Genomic DNA, 21,512 nt, shown 5'->3' with positions numbered 1-21,512 from the left:
TGCCTGTCTTCAAAACTGTGCAGTGGCGTTATTTTCAAGTTCACCTCCATTTCTCAAAAGGAAGCAGAAGCAGGGTACTTGAATATTTTTAAGGCTGAGGTACATTCTTGACAAGTAAGGGGATGAAAGGTTATTGGGTAGGCAAGAAGGAATCAGATCAGCTGCGATCAGATTGAATGGTGGAGCAGTTATGAGGGGTTGGGTGTCCCACTCCTGTTTCTAACTGGGGTGGTGCCTCCAGAGGAGGAGGGAGAGAAGTACAGGCACTGGTGATTAAAGTTGTCTGTTTCTTTTCACTCAGGACACGTTACATTCATACAGAGCTGGGAATCAGAGATCGACTCTTTGTTGGTGTCCTGACGTCTAAGTCTACCCTGAATACGTTGGCTGTCTCTGTTAATCGGACCGTGGGTCACCACTTCAACAGGCTGATTTACTTTACTGGCTTTCGCAATACCAAGATCCCACATGGGATGCAGATAGTCTCTCATGGAGATGACCGGCCAGTCTGGTTGATGTACCGGACCATCCAGTACATGTATGAGCATTTTGGCAATGAGTTTGATTGGTTCTACCTGGTGCAGGACAACACGTACACGGAGGCCGAACGTATCAAGTCGCTTGTTTCTCACCTGAGCATCAAAGACCTGTACCTGGGTCGGGCAGAGGAGTTCATCGGGGGTGACCTGGACTCCCGCTACTGTCATGGCGGCTATGGTTATGTGCTGTCGCGGAGTATCCTTATCAAGCTGCAGCAGTATTTGGACAGCTGTCGAAACGATATCCTGAGTGTTCGCCCCGATGAGTGGCTCGGTCGCTGCATCATAGATTACATTGGCATTAGCTGTGTCGAAAAACACAAGGTCAGTGGCTAGTCACTTTCTCTTCCTCTGATCTTTGTAGGATAGTCACAGCATCGTCTTTATCCAGATAGTGATGAAACTGTGAAATCCTCTTCTGTAGTGAGTGGTTGAGACAATAGCATAGATACAGTTAAGAATGTGAGCAGTTGATAGGGAGCAATGTGGAGCGCCCTCTCACAAGGCAGGAGATACTAGCCCAGTAATTACCCCTGCTATTAAAGGTGGTAAGAATTAGTGTTTTTCCCCCATTTAACAGTCTGTTTAAAAAAAAGTATCTTAAATTAATGATGGATTTTAACAAAATTTTGCCCAAGTAAGTATTATTTACCTTTTGGTGGAAATCCAGGTCTTGAAAAATTGTTTAGAGGCTATTGCCTAGTGGTATTATCTCTGAACTATTAATTCAGCAATGCAGGTAATGTTCTGGTTACCCAGGTTCAAATCCTGCCATAGTAGATAATAGAATTTGAATTCCATAAAAAATCTAAAGTTCAGAAATTAATGATGACCATGAAACTGTGTTTTTCAATCAACAGAAAAAATCCATCAGGTTCATAGTGTCCTTTAGACAAGGTAACTGCCACCCTTACTTGGTCTGTCTACATGCAGACCCACAGCAATTGTCCCTGGGCAGTTAGAGATGGGTAATAAATAGCCAGTGATGGCCATATCCTGTGAATGAATACAATATTGGGGAATTTATTAAAATTGGGAGTGGGGCAAATTGATTTTTTTTTTGTTGAAGAATGTTGTGGATCGTTTCTGCTGTTGTGGTGGACTTTGTCAAAATGTAAGCAGAACATTGGAACTGGTTCTCGCTGCCCCCGAAGTTGCAAGCAGAGGAGACCCACTGAATTCAAAAAGAAATTGGATGGGGACCTGAGAAGAATAAATTGCAGGACCACAGGAAGTGAGCAGCAGAACCAACCTGCATCGTGGAGAGCACACGTGGTCACAATTGGCCAAATGGTTTTTTAGCTGTGTGGTGATGTCTCTGACCTGAAAGGGCATGCAGGTCCTTGTATTAACCAGATGATTATACCTCCAGCTGTGCAGCTGTCACCCCCAGCTACTGCACTGGTCTTGTCAAGCTTGATTCTGTGCTCCAGTTTGTCTCCAGTTGGAATCTATGTTGAACTTGGGTCTTCAATGCTTGTAGCTCCATCAGCTGTCTTTCCTTCCTTAGCTAGGAATGAGGCAAGTCAGTGCTTTGACCATCCCGTTTCAGGGGATTGCTGCATTGTTTGGTGATGGTGATTCACCTAGGAGAGTTCTGGATTTGATTCTGGGACTGCACCAGGTTGTTTGATCTTGGATATAGCAGTCGAAGAGGGTGTTGCAATTATTTTCAGTTTCTCAGGACCGTTTTATTTCTCTAACCCTTACGTAGTAATTCCCAGTCCCCATGAGTACAGACGTCGAGTGAATGTGGGACTGGGCTAGAATAATGGCCTATGGTACCGCATTCATTCCTGGTTCTAAGGTGACCATTTGACTGAGCTGGCAGAATGCCGGGTCAGTTTATTGTAACCACAGAAAATGCCTGTGCCTTTGGAAAAGGAGAATATTGAGAAGGCAATAAATCTAGGCAAGAAACAAGCAAGGCACTGAAGGTTCATTACCAGCAAGTGGTTTTAACAGAAGGCACTAATTTGAATGTTTCCTTAGTTCCTGTCTCTTGCTGTGAACCTAACGAGTAGCAGATGATAATTTTTACGCAGGGCAGGGTCAGTCCTTGTAAGCCACTGAGCATGCTTCTCTGGATATAGAGGATTTTTTTAAAATGCAGAATGCTTGCTGGAAATTTAACCCCAGAAAACTGGGTAAGTGTCATAGTCAACGTTGAAAGTGATGACTGGGTTATCAATCTTGGATGGTGTTGGGCTTCTTGTGTTGTTTGGAGCTGCACTGATCCAGTCAAGTGGAGATCATTCCAACACAACCCTGACTTATGGACATTGCAGTATGGGGACACTGAAGGACTGGAGGTAAGAGGTGAGAGAGTGATGGTGAAAGAGGTCCAGTGGCAATGACCTCCTCCTGAAAGAAGCACTCTCCTTCCTCCAGTGTGTAGTGACAGTTCACACAATTCTGAGAGACCTGGCTACTTTCTTGTTCTCTCCTGCTTTCCCATAGTGGGGAAACAGGGGAGGTGGTGGTACAGTATTATTGTCACTGGGCCAGTAATCCAGAAGCCTTGGTGAAAACTCTGGGTTCAAATTCCACCATGATAACAGGTGGAAACTAAATTCAATTCTGAAATCCATCTGCTTCACTAATTCCCTGTAAGAAAGGAAATCTGCTACAGGGGTGGCCAAATTCTTGACCAAAGAAACAAATATTAAGGGTTTTAAGATGAGGAGAAGAGGACAGAATTCTAAAGAATAGAGTCCAGGTACTGAGGACCCACTGCCAATGGGGCAGGAAAGGAAGAGGGATACAAAACTCCAGCATCTGAGGGGCAGAAAATTTTGGAGGCGGTTGACATGAGGGTAGTGGAATATGAGGCTGGGCTACTAAACGCAAGGAATAGAGGAGACATGGCTGGGCCAAGGATCTAAAGGCAGTCATTGAGCATAAGAGTAATGGATAAGAGACAAGACAGACAGGTATGTGAGCAAGGAATTGACATGAATACAGGTTGGAGGGTCAGGCATGAGGTATCAAAGTAGCCCCCAAATGAAAATATAGTACTATGATAGCTGGAAATCTGAAATAAAAATAGAAATGCTCAAGAAACATGTGGAGGGAGAAGCAGAGTTAATCTGTTGAGTCCAATGTGACCGAACAGTTTGAGCTGTTTGTAAGACCTGAAGGGAAGCTGGCCTCCATTTTGCATGAAGAATATTGGGTAGATAGTCAGAATACTTGTAAAGTTTGGTATTTCTTGTCAAACTGCAAGAGTATTGCAAAATACTTTACTACGAATAGCAACCTGATGAAATCTTCCTACTATGTTTACAAATCAAGCAGTACAATATTATTCTTTTGTGGGATGTGGGCATTGCTGAAGAAGCCAACATTTATTATCCGTTAATTACCGCTCAACTGAGTGGCTTGCTAAGCTAATTCAAAAGGCATCTAAGAGTCATTTACATAAGGAGGGTCAATGCAGCGGGACAGTGGCACTGTCAGGGTCAGTTGTTAAGGGAGCTTCCCATTTTCAAAGGTTTTGTGATGGGGGAGCACTGTACTGTCAGCACCAGGGAAGCGCCACACTGTCAGAGGATCTCTTTTGGAGGGTCAATGCTGAGGGATGGTTGCATTGTTGGAGGTCTTCTTGGAGGGTCACTTCTGAGGTAGAGCTGCATGTCTGGGTCATAGAAATCTCCAGCACAGAAAATGGCTCTTTGATCCATTGAGTCTGCGCTAATCGATAACATACCTAACTATTGTAACCCCATTTACCAGCACTTGGCCCATATCCTTGTATGCCTTGGCATTGCAACTGCACATCTAATTACTTCTTAACTGTGATGAAGGTTGCTGTCTCTACCTCCCATAAAGGCAGTTCGTTCCAGATTCCCACCCCACTTTGGGTGAAAAAGTTTTTTTTCCCTCACATTACCTCTAAACGTTCTGCACTTTGCCTTTAATCTATGTCATTTGTCTTTCCACCAAGGTGAAATGTTTCTTCCTACTTGCCTGTCTATGCTGCTCATAATTTTATACATCTCAATCATGTCCTCCCTCAATCTCTCCAGCTCTAAGGAAAAGAATGCCAATCTGTCCAATCTCTCTTCACATCTGAAACTCTACAGCCCAGGCAACATCTTGGTAAATCTCCACTGCACCCTTTGCAGCATAGTCACGTCCCTCCCATAATCTGAAATCTAGAGCTGCACACAATACTCTAGCTGTAGCCTAACTAATATTTTGTACAGTGCCAGCATAACCTCCCTGCTTCTGCACTGTGTTACAGCTTTTAAAGGTAAGTATCCCATATGCCTTCTTAACCACTTTATCACCTGTCCTGATACCTTAAGGTACCGGTGGACATGCACTCCAAAGTCCTCTGATCCTCGGTGCCTCCCATCATGTGTTCCTTTGCGTTGTTTGTTCTGCCCAATTGCGTCACCTCGCATTTATCCAGATTGAACTTCATTCACAGATCACCCATCTGACCTGCATCATCAATATCTTCAGAGATAGCAGGAACTGCAGATGCTGGAGAATCTGAGATAACAAGGTGTAGAGCTGGATGAACACAGCAGGCCAAGCAGCATCAGAGGAGCAGGAAGGCTGACGTTTCGGGCCTAGTCCTTTCTTCAGAAATTCATTTCTGAAGGAGGGTCTAGGCCTGAAACGTCAGCCTTCCTGCTCCTCTGATGCTGCTTGGCCTGCTGTGTTCATCCAGCTCTACACCTTGTTATCTCATCAATATCTTGTAGTCTAAGGCATTCCTCCTCTGTATTTACCACCTCATCAATTTTTGTATTTTCTGCAAACGTATTGATTAAACTTCCTACAATGCAAACAGCAAGGGCTCCAACACTGACCCTATGGACCCTGCTAGACACAGACTTGCAGATGGAAAAACACCCCTCAACCATCATCCTCTATTTCCTGTCACTTGGTCAATCGTGGATTCAGTTTGCCAAATTTCCTTGGACCCCATGGGCTGTCATCTTTGCTATCTGTCTCAAATAATTACTTATCAACAAATATTACTAAAAAAACTATTTAGGCATTCATTATAGCTGTTTTTTGGATCATGCTGTGCACAAAATTGCTGCATTCCTATTGCAATAGTGACTGTACTCCAGAAGAATTTCATTGACTATAAAACCCTTTGGGATTTTCTGAGGTGGTTACAATGCGCTGGAGAAATGAGTTCTCTCTTGGTTTTGAGTCTGCAATTCTGCTTTCATGGGGATTTCTGCAGCTTATAGAAATATTTCAGTGGTTTTTAAATCTTTGTGAAGCTGCTCCAGGAAGCTTGTGCTTGATCTGTCTGGACTGTATCACTGAGAGAGAGGCTGAGGCAAGAGGGCTTGTGCTCTTTTTTTAAAGAAAGCTCAAAGTGAAATCAGTTGAGAGTAGATTTACCATTTCCAATTGTGAAAGATTTTGCTTGTTTCTTTAATTACTGGGAACTGTTTAGTTTTTGAGAACGAGTGACCTTCAATTTGAAACACAAAATTGTGTGGAATTTTGTTGTGCCTAATCCTTTAACAAAGCAGTCTGCTGTTGCTTGTAGCGATTTCATCAGTGAGTCTTCAGTACTACTTCACTTTGGTGGGCTGTTACTGATTGCTGAGCACACATTGCACGCTACTGACAACTGCACTCTGAGATGATTGATCTGTGCTCTGCAGAACAGTTGCCATAGCCACTTGATTGTTTAAACCAGGGTGAGCATTTGAACACTACATGGGTTGCTATCCTCTCTCACACTCCAGTTTGGAAAATCCATTTAATTTACAGTCTATGTACACGCATTTGTTGTAACAGGACTGCATTTTAAAAAAAAGTACAAGAGAGTATGTGAAATATTTACCAGAGAGTCAGAGGAGAGTGCAAGAGGTCTGGGATTAATCGGGTGGCTTTTGCAAAAAGCCAGCACAGACGTGATGAGCTGAATGAGCTCTGTCGGTGCTCCATGGTTCTGTGATTTGTAGTCTTCTAGAACATTTCATTCAATTAGTATCTGGAAGTCTTGGAAATAACTGGACATTTTCAGGAGCACCACTGATATCTCGGAACAGTAAACAAAATAGCTGCATGTACTTAGACTGTTTCAGACTGTTTCATGAGCGTTTTTGCAAGGACATCAGAAGACCATGAGCTCTGTGTGTGGGAGACTTTGCGGACGAAGCAGAAAACTTTCATAATCTAGGCTGGTGCTTGAGTGCAGTGTTGTAGTTAGATACTTTGAAGGACCCCCACCTTCTGAGTGAGGAGCAGGCAGAGCAGAGGCATTCTTACCTTGTCAGTGGGGAGTAGCGCTGAAGGATCCCTAGCCTGTCAGTGAGGAGCAGTCAGAGCTGAACATCCTCACCCTGTCAGTGAGGGGTGTGCAGTACTGAGGGACCCCTAACCTGCCAGTGAGGAGCAGGCAGTACGGCAGGACCCCTAGCCTGTCCCCTAGGAGAGAAATTTTCGCAGTGTATTATATTATGGAGTCCAGTGGTTGGTGGTAGATGGTCAGCAGTAATGCAGCACCATACATGGCAGTGCTGCAGCAGTGATACTGAACGAACGGCAGTATATTTCCAAGTCTGAATAGTTTGGAGGGGAACTTGGAGGTGGTGGTGTTCTCGTGTATCTGCTGCCCTTGACCTGGTTGGTCGAGATCATGGATTTGAAAGGTACTGTGGAAGGAGCCTTGCTGAGTTGCTGCAGTAGATTTTGGAGATGGAACATACCACTGCTGTGTGTTCATAGTGGAAGGAGTGAATGTTTAGCATGTTGGATGTGGGGCCAATAAAGTGTGCTGCTTTGTTAAGCTGCTTGTGTTGTTGGAGCTGCACCCATGAGGCATGTGGAGGAGTATTCCATCACAATCCTGCCCCGTGCCTTGTAGTTGGTGGACAGGCTTTGGGGAGTCAGGGGCTGGGTTACTTGCTGCTCATAGCTTCCGACCTGTCCTTGTAGCCACTGTGTTTATTAGGCGAGTCCAGTTCAGTTTCTGGTCAATGGTTATCAACAGGACATTGATGGTTGGTGAGATACTCTCATGCTGACGATAGTCATTGATTAATGTTGTGTGGTGCGAATGTTATTTGTCAACCCAAACTTTGATAATGTCCAGGTCTTGCTGCATATGGCCACAGACTGCTTCAGTATCTGAGAGTCATGGTGGTACTCAATGTTGTGCAATCATTGGCAAATTCTGAAGACCTTGTGATGGAGGGGGACCTTTTGATGAAATAGCTGAAGAAGTTGATCCTAGGCCTCAATATTTCCATCAGTATGTCTCCTGTGGTTAAAGAAAGTAATTTGCCAGTTTCTTAGTGCATGGGGACTGCCTGGTTAGGCCTCAGCTGCAGTTTTTGTGGATAATTCTGTGACTATTGTTGCGAAATAATATGAAGGCCTTGGGGCTCAGGGGATATTTCCCAGGATATTCTTACGGGAGAGGCTGGTAAAGATCACGCTGCTCTCTTGAATGTAAAGTAATGGAGGTTTTCAAGCTGGAGAGGTTCTGAAAGAGCAAATAGAGAAATGTTCTTTCCTCTGATGAGTAGGGTGATAATCAGCTGTCTGTTATTCAAAATTAAACAGGCATCTCCAGACTAGTGAATGTGATGGATATGTCAGCAACAGTGCTATCAAGCAGCTCCTCAGCAATAACCTGCCTAGTGATGCCCAGTTTGGGTTCTGCCTGCACCATGCAACTCCTGACCTCGTTACAGCCTCGGTTCAAACATGGACAAAAGAGCTGAATTCTAGAGGTGCAGTGAGAGTGACAGTCCTTGATGTCAAGGCTGCATTTGACTGAGTTTGGCACCAAGGAGCCCTAGCAAAACTGGAATCACTAAGAATCGAGGGAAACACTTCACTAATTGTGTAGTCAAACCTCGGTCATCTCCAGGATGTATCTGTAGGAGTTCCTCAGGATAGTATTCCTGAGTCCAACCATCTTCAGCTAATTCATCAGTAATCTTCCCTCCATCATAAGGTTAGAAGTGGGGATGTTCAGTGATAACTGTAAAATGTTCAGCACCATTTATAACTCCTCAGATACTAAGCAGTCCATGTCCCAGTGCAGCAAGATCTAGACAACGTCCAGTTGTGGACAAGTGACAAATAACATTTGCACTGCACAATTACCAGACTGTAGCCATCTCCAACAAGAGAAAGTCTAACCATTGGCCCTTGACTTTCAATAACATTGCCATCACTGAATACCTGTAGATGCTGAAGGTTACTGTTGATGGAACACTCCCCACTTGCCTGGATAAGATCAGTTCCAGCAACATTCAAGAAGCTTGACGCATCCAGGACAAAGCAGCCACGTTGGTAGTACATCCATTCCCTTCACCACCTCTGATGTTCATTAGCAGCAGTGTGTACCATCTACCAGATACTTTCAGAAATTCAACAAGGCTCCTTAGGCAGACCTTACAAACCCTGAACACTACCATTTAGATGGACGAGGGCAGCAGATACATGGGAACGCTACAACTTGCAAGTTCCCTTCTAAACCACTCATCTTCCTGACCTGGAAATGTATCACCAATCCTTCAGTATTCTTGGGTCAAAATCCTGGAATTCCCTCTATGGGTCTACCTACAGCTCATGGACTGCTGTGGTTAAGGAAGGCAGCTCACCCCCACCTTCTCAAAGGCATCTAGGGATGGGCAACAAATTGTGGCCCAATTAGCAATGCCCATATCCCACAAATTAATAAAAACAAATACTTGTTTTGAGGTGTTAGTGCCTTGACCTGAGCAAGGAAGCTGATTCTATCAATAATTTCAAGGAAGAATATTTCAGATATTTTACAGGTCTTGGACAAAAAACAGAGATGTGGGTTAAGCATGATTATTCTTATGAGGAGACAGCGTAGGCATGACTGGCTGAATGGCTTCCTGCATTGTAAGTTTATGATCCAATGAAACCAGCACATTGAACAGGTTTAGTATTGGCTACAGAGCAACAAGCTGAACAAGCACACATTTAACCATTCTCCACCGTCTCGCTGTCAAATCCTGTATGCCGCCAACTGCCCAGCTCCCTATGTGGAACTGCAAATTTGACTAGATCCTGCTCATGACTGAGGAAACATTTTGCAACAGAATTGGAATGATTAGTGAATAGTGAGGATGATGAAAAATTCCAATTTAATGAAGAGCTATCACAAAGACTTATAATGTGGGTCATTGTGTCCCAGTATAAGGATCTCCCATGTCAGCACCTTTGTGTGCAGAACCTGGCTCTAATTATTGATCAGGACGTGATCAGAGTTAACTCAAACTGTGTAAATTTTACTAAATGCTCTCAAAGTCCATTCATAAAATGCAAAGGTGTGTCATAGAATTTGACCACAAAACATTTCCTGGGTGGTTCACTTTCGGGTTGGCTCAAGGGGCAAAAAGATACCACTTAACTCGATTCTGGAAGATTCTGAGCTTCAGTTACGCATGTTCCCCGAGGTTTATTTGTGGACTGTGGGTGTCATTAACCAGTATTTGTCCATCTCTAATTGCCCCTGGACCGAGTGGCTTGCTCAGGGGCAGTTAAGAGTTAATCAGATTTAATTGCTTGCTTTGTGAAGGAGGGAGAACTCCTTATTGAAAATGCATCCCTCTGGATCTACACAACAGCAAGTGTTACCTACATCATTCAGTACTCTACAGGTAACCTTTTTTTTCTGTCTGCCCTCATTTTTCCTCCCTTGGCTATGATGCCTGACGCAAGAGGGCCACCTCATGGTCTATGCCAACTCTTGTTTTGAAATTTCCCAGTTGATAAAGACTATCTTCCCCAGGGACTCTGCTGCTAGTGTCAAGCTTGTCTTCAAACTGGTCTTTGGAGTACAGTGATGGAGGAGAGATACTCATGATCTTAACTGGCCCTGTTTTGAAATGCGCGGCAGATGGAGAGAACATAGAGCCATAGAGATGTACAGCATGGAAACAGGCCCTTCGGTCCAAGTTGTCCATGCCGACCAGATATCCTAAATTAATCTAGTCCCACTTGGCCCAATATCCCTCTTAAACCCTACCTATTCATATATACATCCTGATGCCTTTAAATGTTATACCAGCCTCCAACATTTCCTCTGGCAGCTCATTCCATACCTGCACCACCATCTGCATGCAAAAATTGGCCCTCGGGTCCGTTTTAAATCTTGCCCCTCTCACCTTAAACCTATGCTGTCTAATGTGGAACTCACCCACCCCAGGGAAAAGACCTTGGCTATTCACCCTATCCACGCCCCTTGTGATTTTATAAACCTCTATAATGCCCCCCTCAACCTCTGATGCTCTAGGGAAAATAGCCCCAGCTTATTCAGCCTCTCCCTGTAGCTCATACCCTCCAACCCTGGCAACATCCTTGTAAATCTTTTCTGAATCCTTTCAAGCATCCTCCCTATTGCAGGGAGACCAGAATTGCATGTAGTATTCCAAAAGTGGCCTAACCAATGTCCGGTACAGCTGCAACATGACCTCCCAACTCCTGTACTCAATACACTGACCAATAAAGGCAAGCGTACCAAACCCCTTCTTCACTATCCAGTCGACCTGGGACTCCACTTTCGAACCTGCACTCCAAGGTCTCTTTGTTTAACAACACTCCCCAGGACCCTACCATTAAGTGTATAAGTCCTCCTTTGATTTGCCTTTCCAAAATGCAGCACCTCACTTTTATCTAAATTAAACTCCATCTGCCACTCCTCAGCCCATTGGCCCACCTGATCAAGATCACTTTGTACACTGAAGTAACCTTCTTCGCTGTCCACTACACCTCCAATTTTGCCGTCATCTGCAAATGTACTAACCATAACTCCTGTGTTCACATCCAAATCATTTATATAAATGTTCATAAAGGTGTTATATCATTGCAAGTCTTTCTTTTCTTTGAAATTTCCTTTCCACTTTTTATCTTAGCTTGGTCATGTTTTTAAATTCCTGATCCAATCTGAATTTCTGTTTTTTTTTACTGACTTATTCCTTTTCCCTAAGATGGGGAATTTCAAGACGAGGGGGCACATTTTTTAAGGTGAGAGGAGAGAGACTTGAAAAAGACATGAGGCAAACCTTTTACACAGAGGCTGGTTTGCGTGTGGAATGAACTTCCTGATGAAGTGGTGGATGCAGGTACAGTTACTACGTTTAGAAGGATGGATATATGAATAGGAAAGATTTGGAGGCATATGGGCCAGGAGCAATCAGGTGGGCCCAGTTTAGTTTGGGATTAGGTTTGGCATGGACTGGTTGGACCGAAGGGTCTGTTTCCGTGCTGTGTATGACTCCATGACTCTATGATAATATGTTCTGAACCACTTGTGGGAGTCTATCATCAGGAGTAATGAGCCCCTTGTAGTGAAGCTACTTTCCAATTTGATGGAATCTTTCTCGAGTCTGCAGCTCTTTCAGTGTCTGTCCCACCCCTTGCCTTAAAGCTATTGCTGGAATTTTTTTTATCCTCTGGTAATGACAAGCAAAATATTTGTTCATTTCATCCACCATTTCTTTATATCCTACTATTAACTTTGCATTCTCACTTTCTAGAGGATCATCACTCACTTTATACTTATTTTTCACTTTTAAATATCTTGTAGAGGTAAATAGAAACTTTTGCTATACATTTTTAAATTCCTAAGTAACTTCCTCTCATACTCTAAATTTATCCCTTCTGATTAATCTTCTAACCATTCTCTGACGTCTTTTATAATCTGACCAAACATCTGGCCTCCCTCTTATTTTTCTGCAGTTATATCCTTTTTCCTCAAGTTTATGCTCTCCTTAATTTTAGTTAGCCATAGATAGTGGATCCGCCCTTTAGAATTTTTCTTTCTAGTGGGAATATGCTTATTCTGAGTATTCTGACATCCCTTTAAATGTTGGCCACTGTGTCTCTTGATCTATTCCTAGCCTGGTATGTCAGTTCACTTCAGCTAGCTTAGTTTTCATGCCCACACAGTTGCCCTTATTTAGGTTTAATCACTAATCTTAGACCCAGTCTTCTCCCTTTCAAACTGGATGAAAAATTTAATCTCATTATGGCTGCTGTTACCTAAGGATGCTTTAACTCTAAAGTCATTAATTAATCCTATCACATTTCACCAAATGAAGTCTAACATAACCTGATCTCCTGAACTAGTTTTCAGTTAAGATCCAGACCTACAATGGAAGTTAATTATTTCATGGCCTATGTGTCACTGGCTAGACCAGCATTTCCAGCACTAATTCCCTCAAACGAGGTGGTAATCTCCCCTCCTGCACTGCTACAGACCTGGGGATTTTGGAAAATGTATAGTACTGATAGGAAGGGAGTTCCAGGATTTTTGACCCAGCAACACTCAGTGAATGGTGATATATTTCTAACTCTGTGGTGAGTAGCTTGGAAGGGAATGTGCAGGTGGTGGTGTTTTCATGGATCTGCTGCCCTTCTCCTCCTAAAGGGTAGAATTTGCAGGTTTAGAAGGTGTTATCAAAGGGAACCTTGATGAGTTACAGCAGTGCATTTGCAGATGTCAATCCTCTCTGGTCAAGCTGTGACTATACCTTGTGATATGGACAGTCTGAATTTATTTGGTTGTGGACTCATGGTGTAAAACTGCCTCTAATTTGGCTCCAATTGTCACTGTGTGGTTGTTATCTAACTGGGAGATGATGGCCTAGTGGTATTGCCACTGGACTGTCAACCGATAGACCCAGATGATGTCTGGGGATCTGTGTTCAAATCCCACCATGGCAGAAGGTGGGATTCAAATTCAATAAAAATATCTGGAATTAGGAGTATGATGATGGTCTTGAATCTATTGTCAATTGTCAGAAAAACCCATCTGGTTCACTAATGTCCTTTAGGGAAGGAAACTGCCATCCTTACCTGGTCTGGCCTACATGTGACTCCAGACCTACAGCAATACGGTTGACACTTAACTGCTCTCTGGGCAATTAGGGATGGGCAATAAATGCTGCCTGGCTGGCGATGCCCTCATCTTGTGAATGAATAAAGAGAAAAAAAATTGAAAAACAGCTGCTAATGAGATTTGGAAGAGTCACACTGCTGCATTCAGTGCTGTGATGTTGTAGAGTTGAGGGAACTTTACTCGTGGTGTGGGATTATTTGCTGATGCTATTCCCTTACCCTGATGTCTGTCTCCTGATGCACTTGTTTCAGGATGTACGTTACCACTCCTTCCAACTAGGCAAGAACACAGATCCAGATAAAGAAGACAGCGCAGAGTTCAAAAAGGCTTTCACTGTTCATCTCGTGCCAGACCCCACACTAATGTACCGTCTTCATCGCCGCTTCAGTGAAATTGAGCTGGAGAAGACATACCGGGAAATCGAAGAGCTACAGGTAATGTTGGGCTGAAAGGAGACGGTAATGAGATGGTAAGATATAGGATCAGAATTAGGCCACTTGGCCCATCGGGTCTGCTCTGACATACAATTGTGACCGATATGTCTTTCAACCCCATTCTCCTGCTTTCTACCCGTAAACTAACTATCTCCATCTTAAATGCACTCACATTCTCAGCCCTCCACATTCTCCTGCAGCACACACATTTGCCGCTCTCTGGCTGAAGAAATTCCTCTACATCTCAGTTCTAAAGCATCATTCCTTCACACTAAGACTGTGCCCTCAGGTCCTAGTCTCTCCTACTAGTGAAAATATCTTCTCCACGTACAGTCTGTCCAGACCTCTCAGTATTCTGTGAGTTTAATCAGATTCCCCTCATCCTTCTAAACGTCACTGAATGGAGACCCAGCATCCTCAACTCCTCATATGACAAGCCCTTCATCTCTGGTACATACTTGTGAACCTTCTTTTGGGCCCCTCCTAGGCCAGCACATCCATTCTTAATGTTAGGCCAGAGGGAGCTTTGTTCATTCTCGGGGAGCGTTAGCTCATGCATGTAAGGATAAACTAATTCTGATTTTCTTGAAGAATTTCAGGAATGTTTATTGGTGCTTTAAGAATTAAAGTCCGTAGATTCCATCTGTTTTACCACAAAATCCACTGTTAGGCCTTCTCTTTTATCTTTAATTCCTGGCTACAGTTCTGCAAAGACCATCATTGCCTTACTCATCATGCTGTTTCGAAAGATTTAACAATTAGCCTCACTTCCCTTCGCTGCAAATTTCTCCTTTTGAAGTATTTATCCCGTTGCCTTCTGAAAGTTCCTGTTGAATCTTTTACCACTGCCCTTTTTAGGCAGCGTGTTTGAGATCTCCACAACTTGCTGCATTAAAAGGAATTGATTTTCCCCGCCTTGCAATTTTCCACCAATGACCTTAAATCTGTGCACTCTGGTCACTGACTCAGCTGTGAATGGAAACACTGCTCCCTGTATAAACCATTGTAGAACCTTCCATTTCTTTGTGTTCTCCAAGAGAAATAGGTGCATGTACAAGGTGAACAAAAATGTTGACTTTTTGAGCTATTAATCAGCTTGTGAATACTTCCAGCTCCACTGCATGCTTCTCCAAGGAAGAAAGATACAATAACAATATCCTAAGATCGCAGCACTACTTCCTGATTTGGCTCTTGTGTCCTGTTTTATGCAGTTTTCTTTAATGTCATTCCCAGCAATCCCTTGGTCCATTTGGGTTTCTCAATGATGGAAAATCCTCAGAGCTTCTCACGCTGTCTCTTTCTTGTGCGCTAACTCTCTTGAGTGTACGCAATCTCTCCCATTTCTCCCTGTCTGCACTTTTCTGACCTCTCTTTCTGTGCTCTCAGTGCTAATCAATCTCTCCTCCTTGCTCTCACACTCTTTGCCAGTCTTTCTGTCTCTGCACTTATTCTGTCTGTGCGCTTGCTCTCACTCGCTCGCTCTCTGTGCCCTGTGCTAAGCTCTCTGTATTTTGCAGGTGGAAATCAAGAACCTCAGTAAATTGACACCCGAAGGCGAGGCTGGAGCCTCCTGGCCAATTGGCATCAACCCACCGTTCAAACCTAAAACCCGCTTTGAGGTTATCAACTGGGAATATTTCACAGAGGAGCAGATTTACTCGTGTATCGAAGGCACTCCAAAGTGTGAGCTCCGAGGCATCAACAAGGCAGACATTAGTGACATCATCGAGACTGCAGTTCAGCAGCTGAACGAGAAGTATCAGCCCCTGCTGCGCTTCCGCAAGAGGCAGCTTCTCAACGGCTACCGGCGTTTTGACCCGACTCGGGGAATGGAGTATACACTAGACCTTCTGCTAGAAGCCCACACCCAGAAAGGTTACAGCCGGACCATTGCCAAGCGGGTCAGTCTGCTGAGGCCACTCAGCAATGTGGAGATCATCCCCATGCCATATGTGACCGAGGCCACACGTGTTCAAGTCATCCTGCCCCTCACCGTGCATGAGGAAGGCTATGTGGGCAATTTCCTGGACACCTACTCCATGAATGCCCTGGACATGCATGACAACATGTTGCTGACTTTCCTCTTCATCTATGACCCCTTTGATGCCCAGCGCGTCAGCCAGAATGATGTGTTTGCAGGGGTGAAGTCAGCCATAGCTGAGATTGAAAAGCGTTACTCTGATGTGAAAATCCCATGGATTAGTGTCAAGACAGATGTTCCTTCCCAGGTGAAGATCATGGACATCATCTCCAAGAAGCACCCTGTGGACACTTTGTTCTTCATCGCCAGCGTCTGGACTGAGATCAATGGTGAGTTTCTCAACCGCTGCCGCATGAACACCATAAACAATTGGCAGGTCTTCTTTCCCATCCACTTCCAAGAGTATAATCCTGCTGTCATCTATCGGGAGCAGCAGACCCCCTCCTCTGCTGAGTTCCTGAAGGATGGCCATTTTGACCGCCGTGTCTTTAGTGAGTCTTGCTTTTTCAATTCTGACTACATGGCAGCTCGGACCAAGATGGCCGCTGACATCCTGGACAATGATGAAATGCTGGAAAGTATGGAGGTGTATGACGTGTTCATCAAGTATTCAAACCTGCACGTCTTCCGGCCTGTGGAACCAGGTTTGGTGCAGAAGTACACCCACCGCACGTGTAACCCCCGGCTGAGTGAGGAGGTCTACCACCGCTGTGTGCTCAGCAACCTGGAAGGACTGGCATCACGTTCCCAGCTGGCTTTGGCCATGTTCGAGCAAGAGCAAGCCAACAGCACTTAGACTTGATATTGTAACAAGGAGTATTTTGGGACTTAATCATCTGCAGTATTTGATGTGATGTGGGGTACTGTTGGCTGTACATCCAGTAGAGAGAGGCATTTTGTCTTGAATCTCCATTCAAATCTATTCTTCTTCATGTAAAGGTAGTGGTCATCTGGTACTCTTCCCAACCCCCCACCCCTCCACACTAAAGCAAACAATTGAGGCTAGGGATCAATTCATAATTTCAAACCTCAGATCAACAGATTTGAGCAAAGTTAATTAAAGTTTATGCAGTTGCCCTCTAGTTATGTCAGTTTTGTTTTTATACTGTGCAAATGAGTAATTTGTGATTGGTATCATTTATGGAACAGGCATTTCCAAAGGTTGCTAGATGGCAGCAGTGAATTCTGAATAGAAATAGATTTCAGGGTTTTTCAATGGCCTTTCCCCATTGCTAGGCAGATTTAGATGTTGTCACCAAATTGCTTGTTGCATAAATGTTGCCTGTCATTCAGTGCTGGCTTGATCATTTAAAAAAAATAGATATACCTAGAGGATTTCATCACACCTTAATGATCAGCCATGATCCCATTGAATAGTGGGATAGCTTCCTAGCTTGAAAATCGCTGCTGATCATAAAGATTTGGAATTTTGGACAGTTATAATCCAGCAAGTAATTGGTTGCTGCTTTCAGTTCTTTCCTTATTTCCCCATCTGCAGATTTCTATAGCCCAAATTCAACCTTATCTGCATCTTTTTTTTAATAATATCTTCAGGCTCCCTGTAGTGCTGCATCGTGGCCTTTTCTTATTACTCTTCTCAGCATCTGAACAGTTCAGAACTGGGCTAGTGCTCAGTTCTCTAGTGCTAGGGTTTCTCATTTTAATGAGCAAAAGAATCCTCAAGAAAACACGCAACGATAAATGGAGGGGAGATTTTGTAAGACCACTTGACAGATCTGTCTGATCTTCAGCATAGATCAGCCATTATTTTACATTCCATAAGAGCTTTAACAAGAGCACCTGACAGAATGAGATCATTTGGCATGATGATCTCAACGGTTAGCACTGCTGCCTCACAGCACCAGTGACTTGGGTTTCCTCCAGGTATTCTCATTTTCTCCCACAGTCCAAAGATGTGTAGGCTAGGTGAATTAGCCATCAGAAATGCAGGGTTACAGGGATAGAATGGGGGGAAGGGTGGAGGGCATCTGGGTGGGATGCTGTTTGGAGGGTCACTGTTGACTCAGTTGGCCAAATGGCCTGCTTCCACACTGTAGGGATTCTATGATTCAGCACTTCCAGACCTCCAGCATACTCTTTACACTGTTTAGTTGCAGACACTACCCATCCATTTGATTTCCTTAAGGAGAGTTCTGAGCTTTCAGTGGAATGAGGACCATTAGCACTAGTGATTGGATCACTTTCCTGCATCAGTCACCCTAGTTAGTGCTGAGCACTCCCCATATGGTGGGATACATAGAATATTGTGGCATGAAACTAGGTCTTTTGACCCAGGAACATAAAGCTCCTGTAGTTCTGAAGAAGTCTCATTGGATTCAAAACATTTACTGTTTTTCTCTCTCCACAGATGTCACCAGACCTGCTGAGTTTCTCCAGCATTCTGTTTTTATGTCAGATTTCCAGCATCTGCAGTTCTTTGTTTTTTGTATTCGTAAAGCTTCCGTCCTTGTCCTATCTTGTAAAACAGTCCGCATCATGCATGGTTTCTAGCTTCTGACTTTTCAGGCAGCATTGTCAGTTAGTTTAGTTTTAGTCACCTGGGAATGTGGCTCAGACTACCAGACGAGCACTTTCACTCCCCTCTGCCTGCACTGCTTTTGAAACCCTTCCACATGTGGTGAGAGCTTGTGTCTCACTCAACTGTGCGGGAGTGGTTCCTCTGAACTCCAAGGAGGGTCATCCCTGTTCTGATAAGAAATGCATTTTAATGGATGATTTAATGAATGGTTTATTTATTGTCACTTGCATTTTACAGTGAATAATACCGTTTAAAATGCAGTGAAAAGCTTCAACAATCTCCACAATCCTGTGCCTTTTGGATAGTTTAAGAATAAAAAATATATAACAGAGAGTACTGACACCCCTCCGCCACTGTCAGCGTTGGACCCACCAGTGTAGGAGTCACCACTTTTTAGGTGGCATCTCTTCATCGCTGGGCCCACCTTGCCAATGCTGATGTCATGTCCTGTGTTGAAACCACACTCTCCCCACAGCCAGGAGACCCTGCCTACAGCGACCAAGAGTCCCTGCCTCCGCAGCCAGACCAGGCCTCTGCTCCCATCTCGCCAAGAGTCCCACTCTGGCCACCCTCCTCCAAGATGTCAAAGCTTTATCAAAAATTACAGAGGGATCTTCATCAGATGGGGAAGTGGGCTGAGGTTTGGGAAATGCAATTCAATACAGATAAGTGTGAGGTGTTGCACCTTGGAAAGTCAAACCAAGGTAAGACTTATACAGTAAATGGTAAAATCCTGAGGAGTGTCGTGGAACAGAGGGTTCTAGGAGTACAAATACATAGTTTATTAAAAGCGAGGTAGACAGGGTGGTGAAGAAGGCATCTAGCATGCTGGCTTTCATTGGTTGAGGCATTGAGTAAAGGATTTGGGACATTGTTGCAGTTGTATAAGTCATTGGTGAGGCCGGACTTGGAGTATTGTGTACAGTTTTGATCAACCTGTTATAGGAAAGACATAGTTAAACTGGAGACTATGCAAAGAAGATTTATGAGGATGTTGCCAGGACTAGTAGGTCTGAGTTACAGGGAGAGGTTGGCCAGGATAGGACTTTATTCCTTGGAACTTGGGAGAATGAGGGGTGATCTTATTGAGATGTATAAAATCATGAGGGGCATAGATAGGATGAATGCATAACGTCTTTTTCCCAGGGATGGGGAATTGAAAACTGGAGAGCATAAGTTGAAGGGCACCTGAAGGGCAACTTCTCCAGGCAGAGAGTGGTATGCATATGGAATAGGCTGCCAGAGAAAGTGGTTGAGGCAGGTACAATAGCAATATTTAAAAATCATTTTGGATAGGTACATGGATGGGAAGGGTTTAGAGGGATATGGACCAAATGCGGGCAATTAGAACTAGCTGAGTGGGCAGCATGGACCAGTTTGGGCCGAAGGGCCTGTTTTCATGCTGTATTACTCTATGACACTATCTCGCCTTGCCAACACCACCATCTTGAAATGTCTGTTACTGCTGCCACCGATCACCATGAGGAGCCATGTTTGCCGCCACCAGGAGGAGCTGCCATTCCGTGCATGGCCTGCTGTAGCTACCATGCCAATTTTACCAATTAACCCTCCTCAAAAGTCTTCATTAAAAATGAAAGGAAAAGAGCAGAAGTAAAAAGAAAGTGGGGAGAGAAAGGTTTGCGGGAGTGGATGAGCCCCCGGCAAGAGCCTGCATTCAGCACTGCTACGTCCATTTTGAGAATGTGAGGTGCACGTTAGTTTTATCCCAGTTTCCTGCTCACTAGTTCGAGGGACAGCAGCTGATCCCTGTTGCTCTTAACTGCTATGTGGAAGGACCAAGCGTTGAGTCCTGGCTATGTATGAGATACTGTGACTGGCGTTGACTTCCCAGGGAAGGGAACGGAGAATCAAACAGGATTCCTATTCCTGATCATTCTGATAATATATTGTGCAGTCAGCTGAACTCATTCATGTGCACAGGCGTTCATTTAGGACAGTATTGACTGTGCTAATGTCCTGTCAACACTTAGCTATCTAATCTCTCATGTAAATGTTAAGAACTTCACTAAGCTCCTGGCATCTGTCAGGTTCATTACATAGTCTTTACCAGGCCACTGGAACTTGAACGCACAAGTTCCCTTCAGGGTGGTAGGGAGATGGTTGAAGGAAGGAGAAGTCTGAAGACTGTGGATCAGCTTCGGGCTTTCTCTCTGTCTTTTCCCTCCCAAAGTTATTTTTTAAGGATGTGATTCACTGTTTGATTTGATTTGTGCTTTGTTTCCCATTGTCAGTCTTTTGGTGCTGGTTTACTATTGGGAGCTTCTCCTACCTGTTGGTTATGTTTATGTTAATGTGTTAATCATCATTTCAGATGATTCCCATTGTTTCCACATGAGTATTATGCACAGTGCTCCCCCGACACATTGCAGGTCTAGAAGGGCAGAAGCTGTAACTTCCCAGGTTATGAACATTCAACCAAATCTCTCTGCCATTCAGCATTAGTGTTTAAATGTCAGTGTCGAGGGGGCGCCGTGCTGTCAGAGGTACTGTCTTTGGATGAGCCATTAAATTGAGGCTGCTTAGGTAGATGTTAAAGATCCCATTGCACTTTTTGTTTAAGGAACAGAGCAAGGACTCTGGCATCCTTGTCAACCTTTACTCCATTAACATCAGTTTTATTTTTCATTTGTTTCATTGTTGTTTTGGAAGGGCCTATGTGTAAACAGCTTGCCACGTGTACCTGCGTAACAGTGGCTTTGACAGTAATTCTAATCTGTGAAATGTTTTTTACTGTCTTTTACTTGCAATTTACTGTAATCGTCTTGGCAAAACTGCTACCTGTAAACAATGTATTGCACTTGTCAGAATGCCTTGCCCCCTTTAGTAAAGGACTGTTTTTAGGGCCTTCCTAAGGTTCTGTCTGACAGTCTTAAATGCTGTAACTCTACATTGTAACTCTTGTTCTCAACATTGCTGCTACTTCATGATACCGCATTGAGGTCTTAGTATTTGATTGCTGAATGGGTCTAAAGGACAGAAACGTCACATTACTCAGGACCTCTCGCAAATATATTGTGCTAATTTCCAATGCCATCTAAACAAGTTGACTGTTAATAATCATCATATGAAACTCCATTCCCTAATTCTTTTCATAATCTCCTCAGGCAGCCAAACCCCTATGAAAGAC

At 43.9% G+C, this 21,512-nt stretch overlaps 1 protein-coding gene across 1 annotated transcript; it reads left to right on the top strand.

The window, feature by feature from the left end:
• Positions 1-217: 217 nt before the first annotated feature.
• On the top strand, positions 218-21,267 carry LOC109919618 (chondroitin sulfate glucuronyltransferase-like). Its single transcript, XM_048595899.1, has 3 exons — positions 218-863; positions 13,662-13,844; positions 15,362-21,267. Exons 1-3 carry the CDS (start codon positions 474-476, stop codon positions 16,619-16,621), a joined length of 1,833 nt encoding a protein of 610 aa, XP_048451856.1. The 5' UTR covers positions 218-473; the 3' UTR covers positions 16,622-21,267.
• Positions 21,268-21,512: the final 245 nt, after the last annotated feature.

Source organism: Rhincodon typus, chromosome 4 (assembly GCF_021869965.1).
Source record: "Rhincodon typus isolate 14 chromosome 4, sRhiTyp1.1, whole genome shotgun sequence".
NCBI lineage: Eukaryota > Metazoa > Chordata > Chondrichthyes > Orectolobiformes > Rhincodontidae > Rhincodon > Rhincodon typus.
This window is presented reverse-complemented; position numbering and strand designations above follow the sequence as displayed.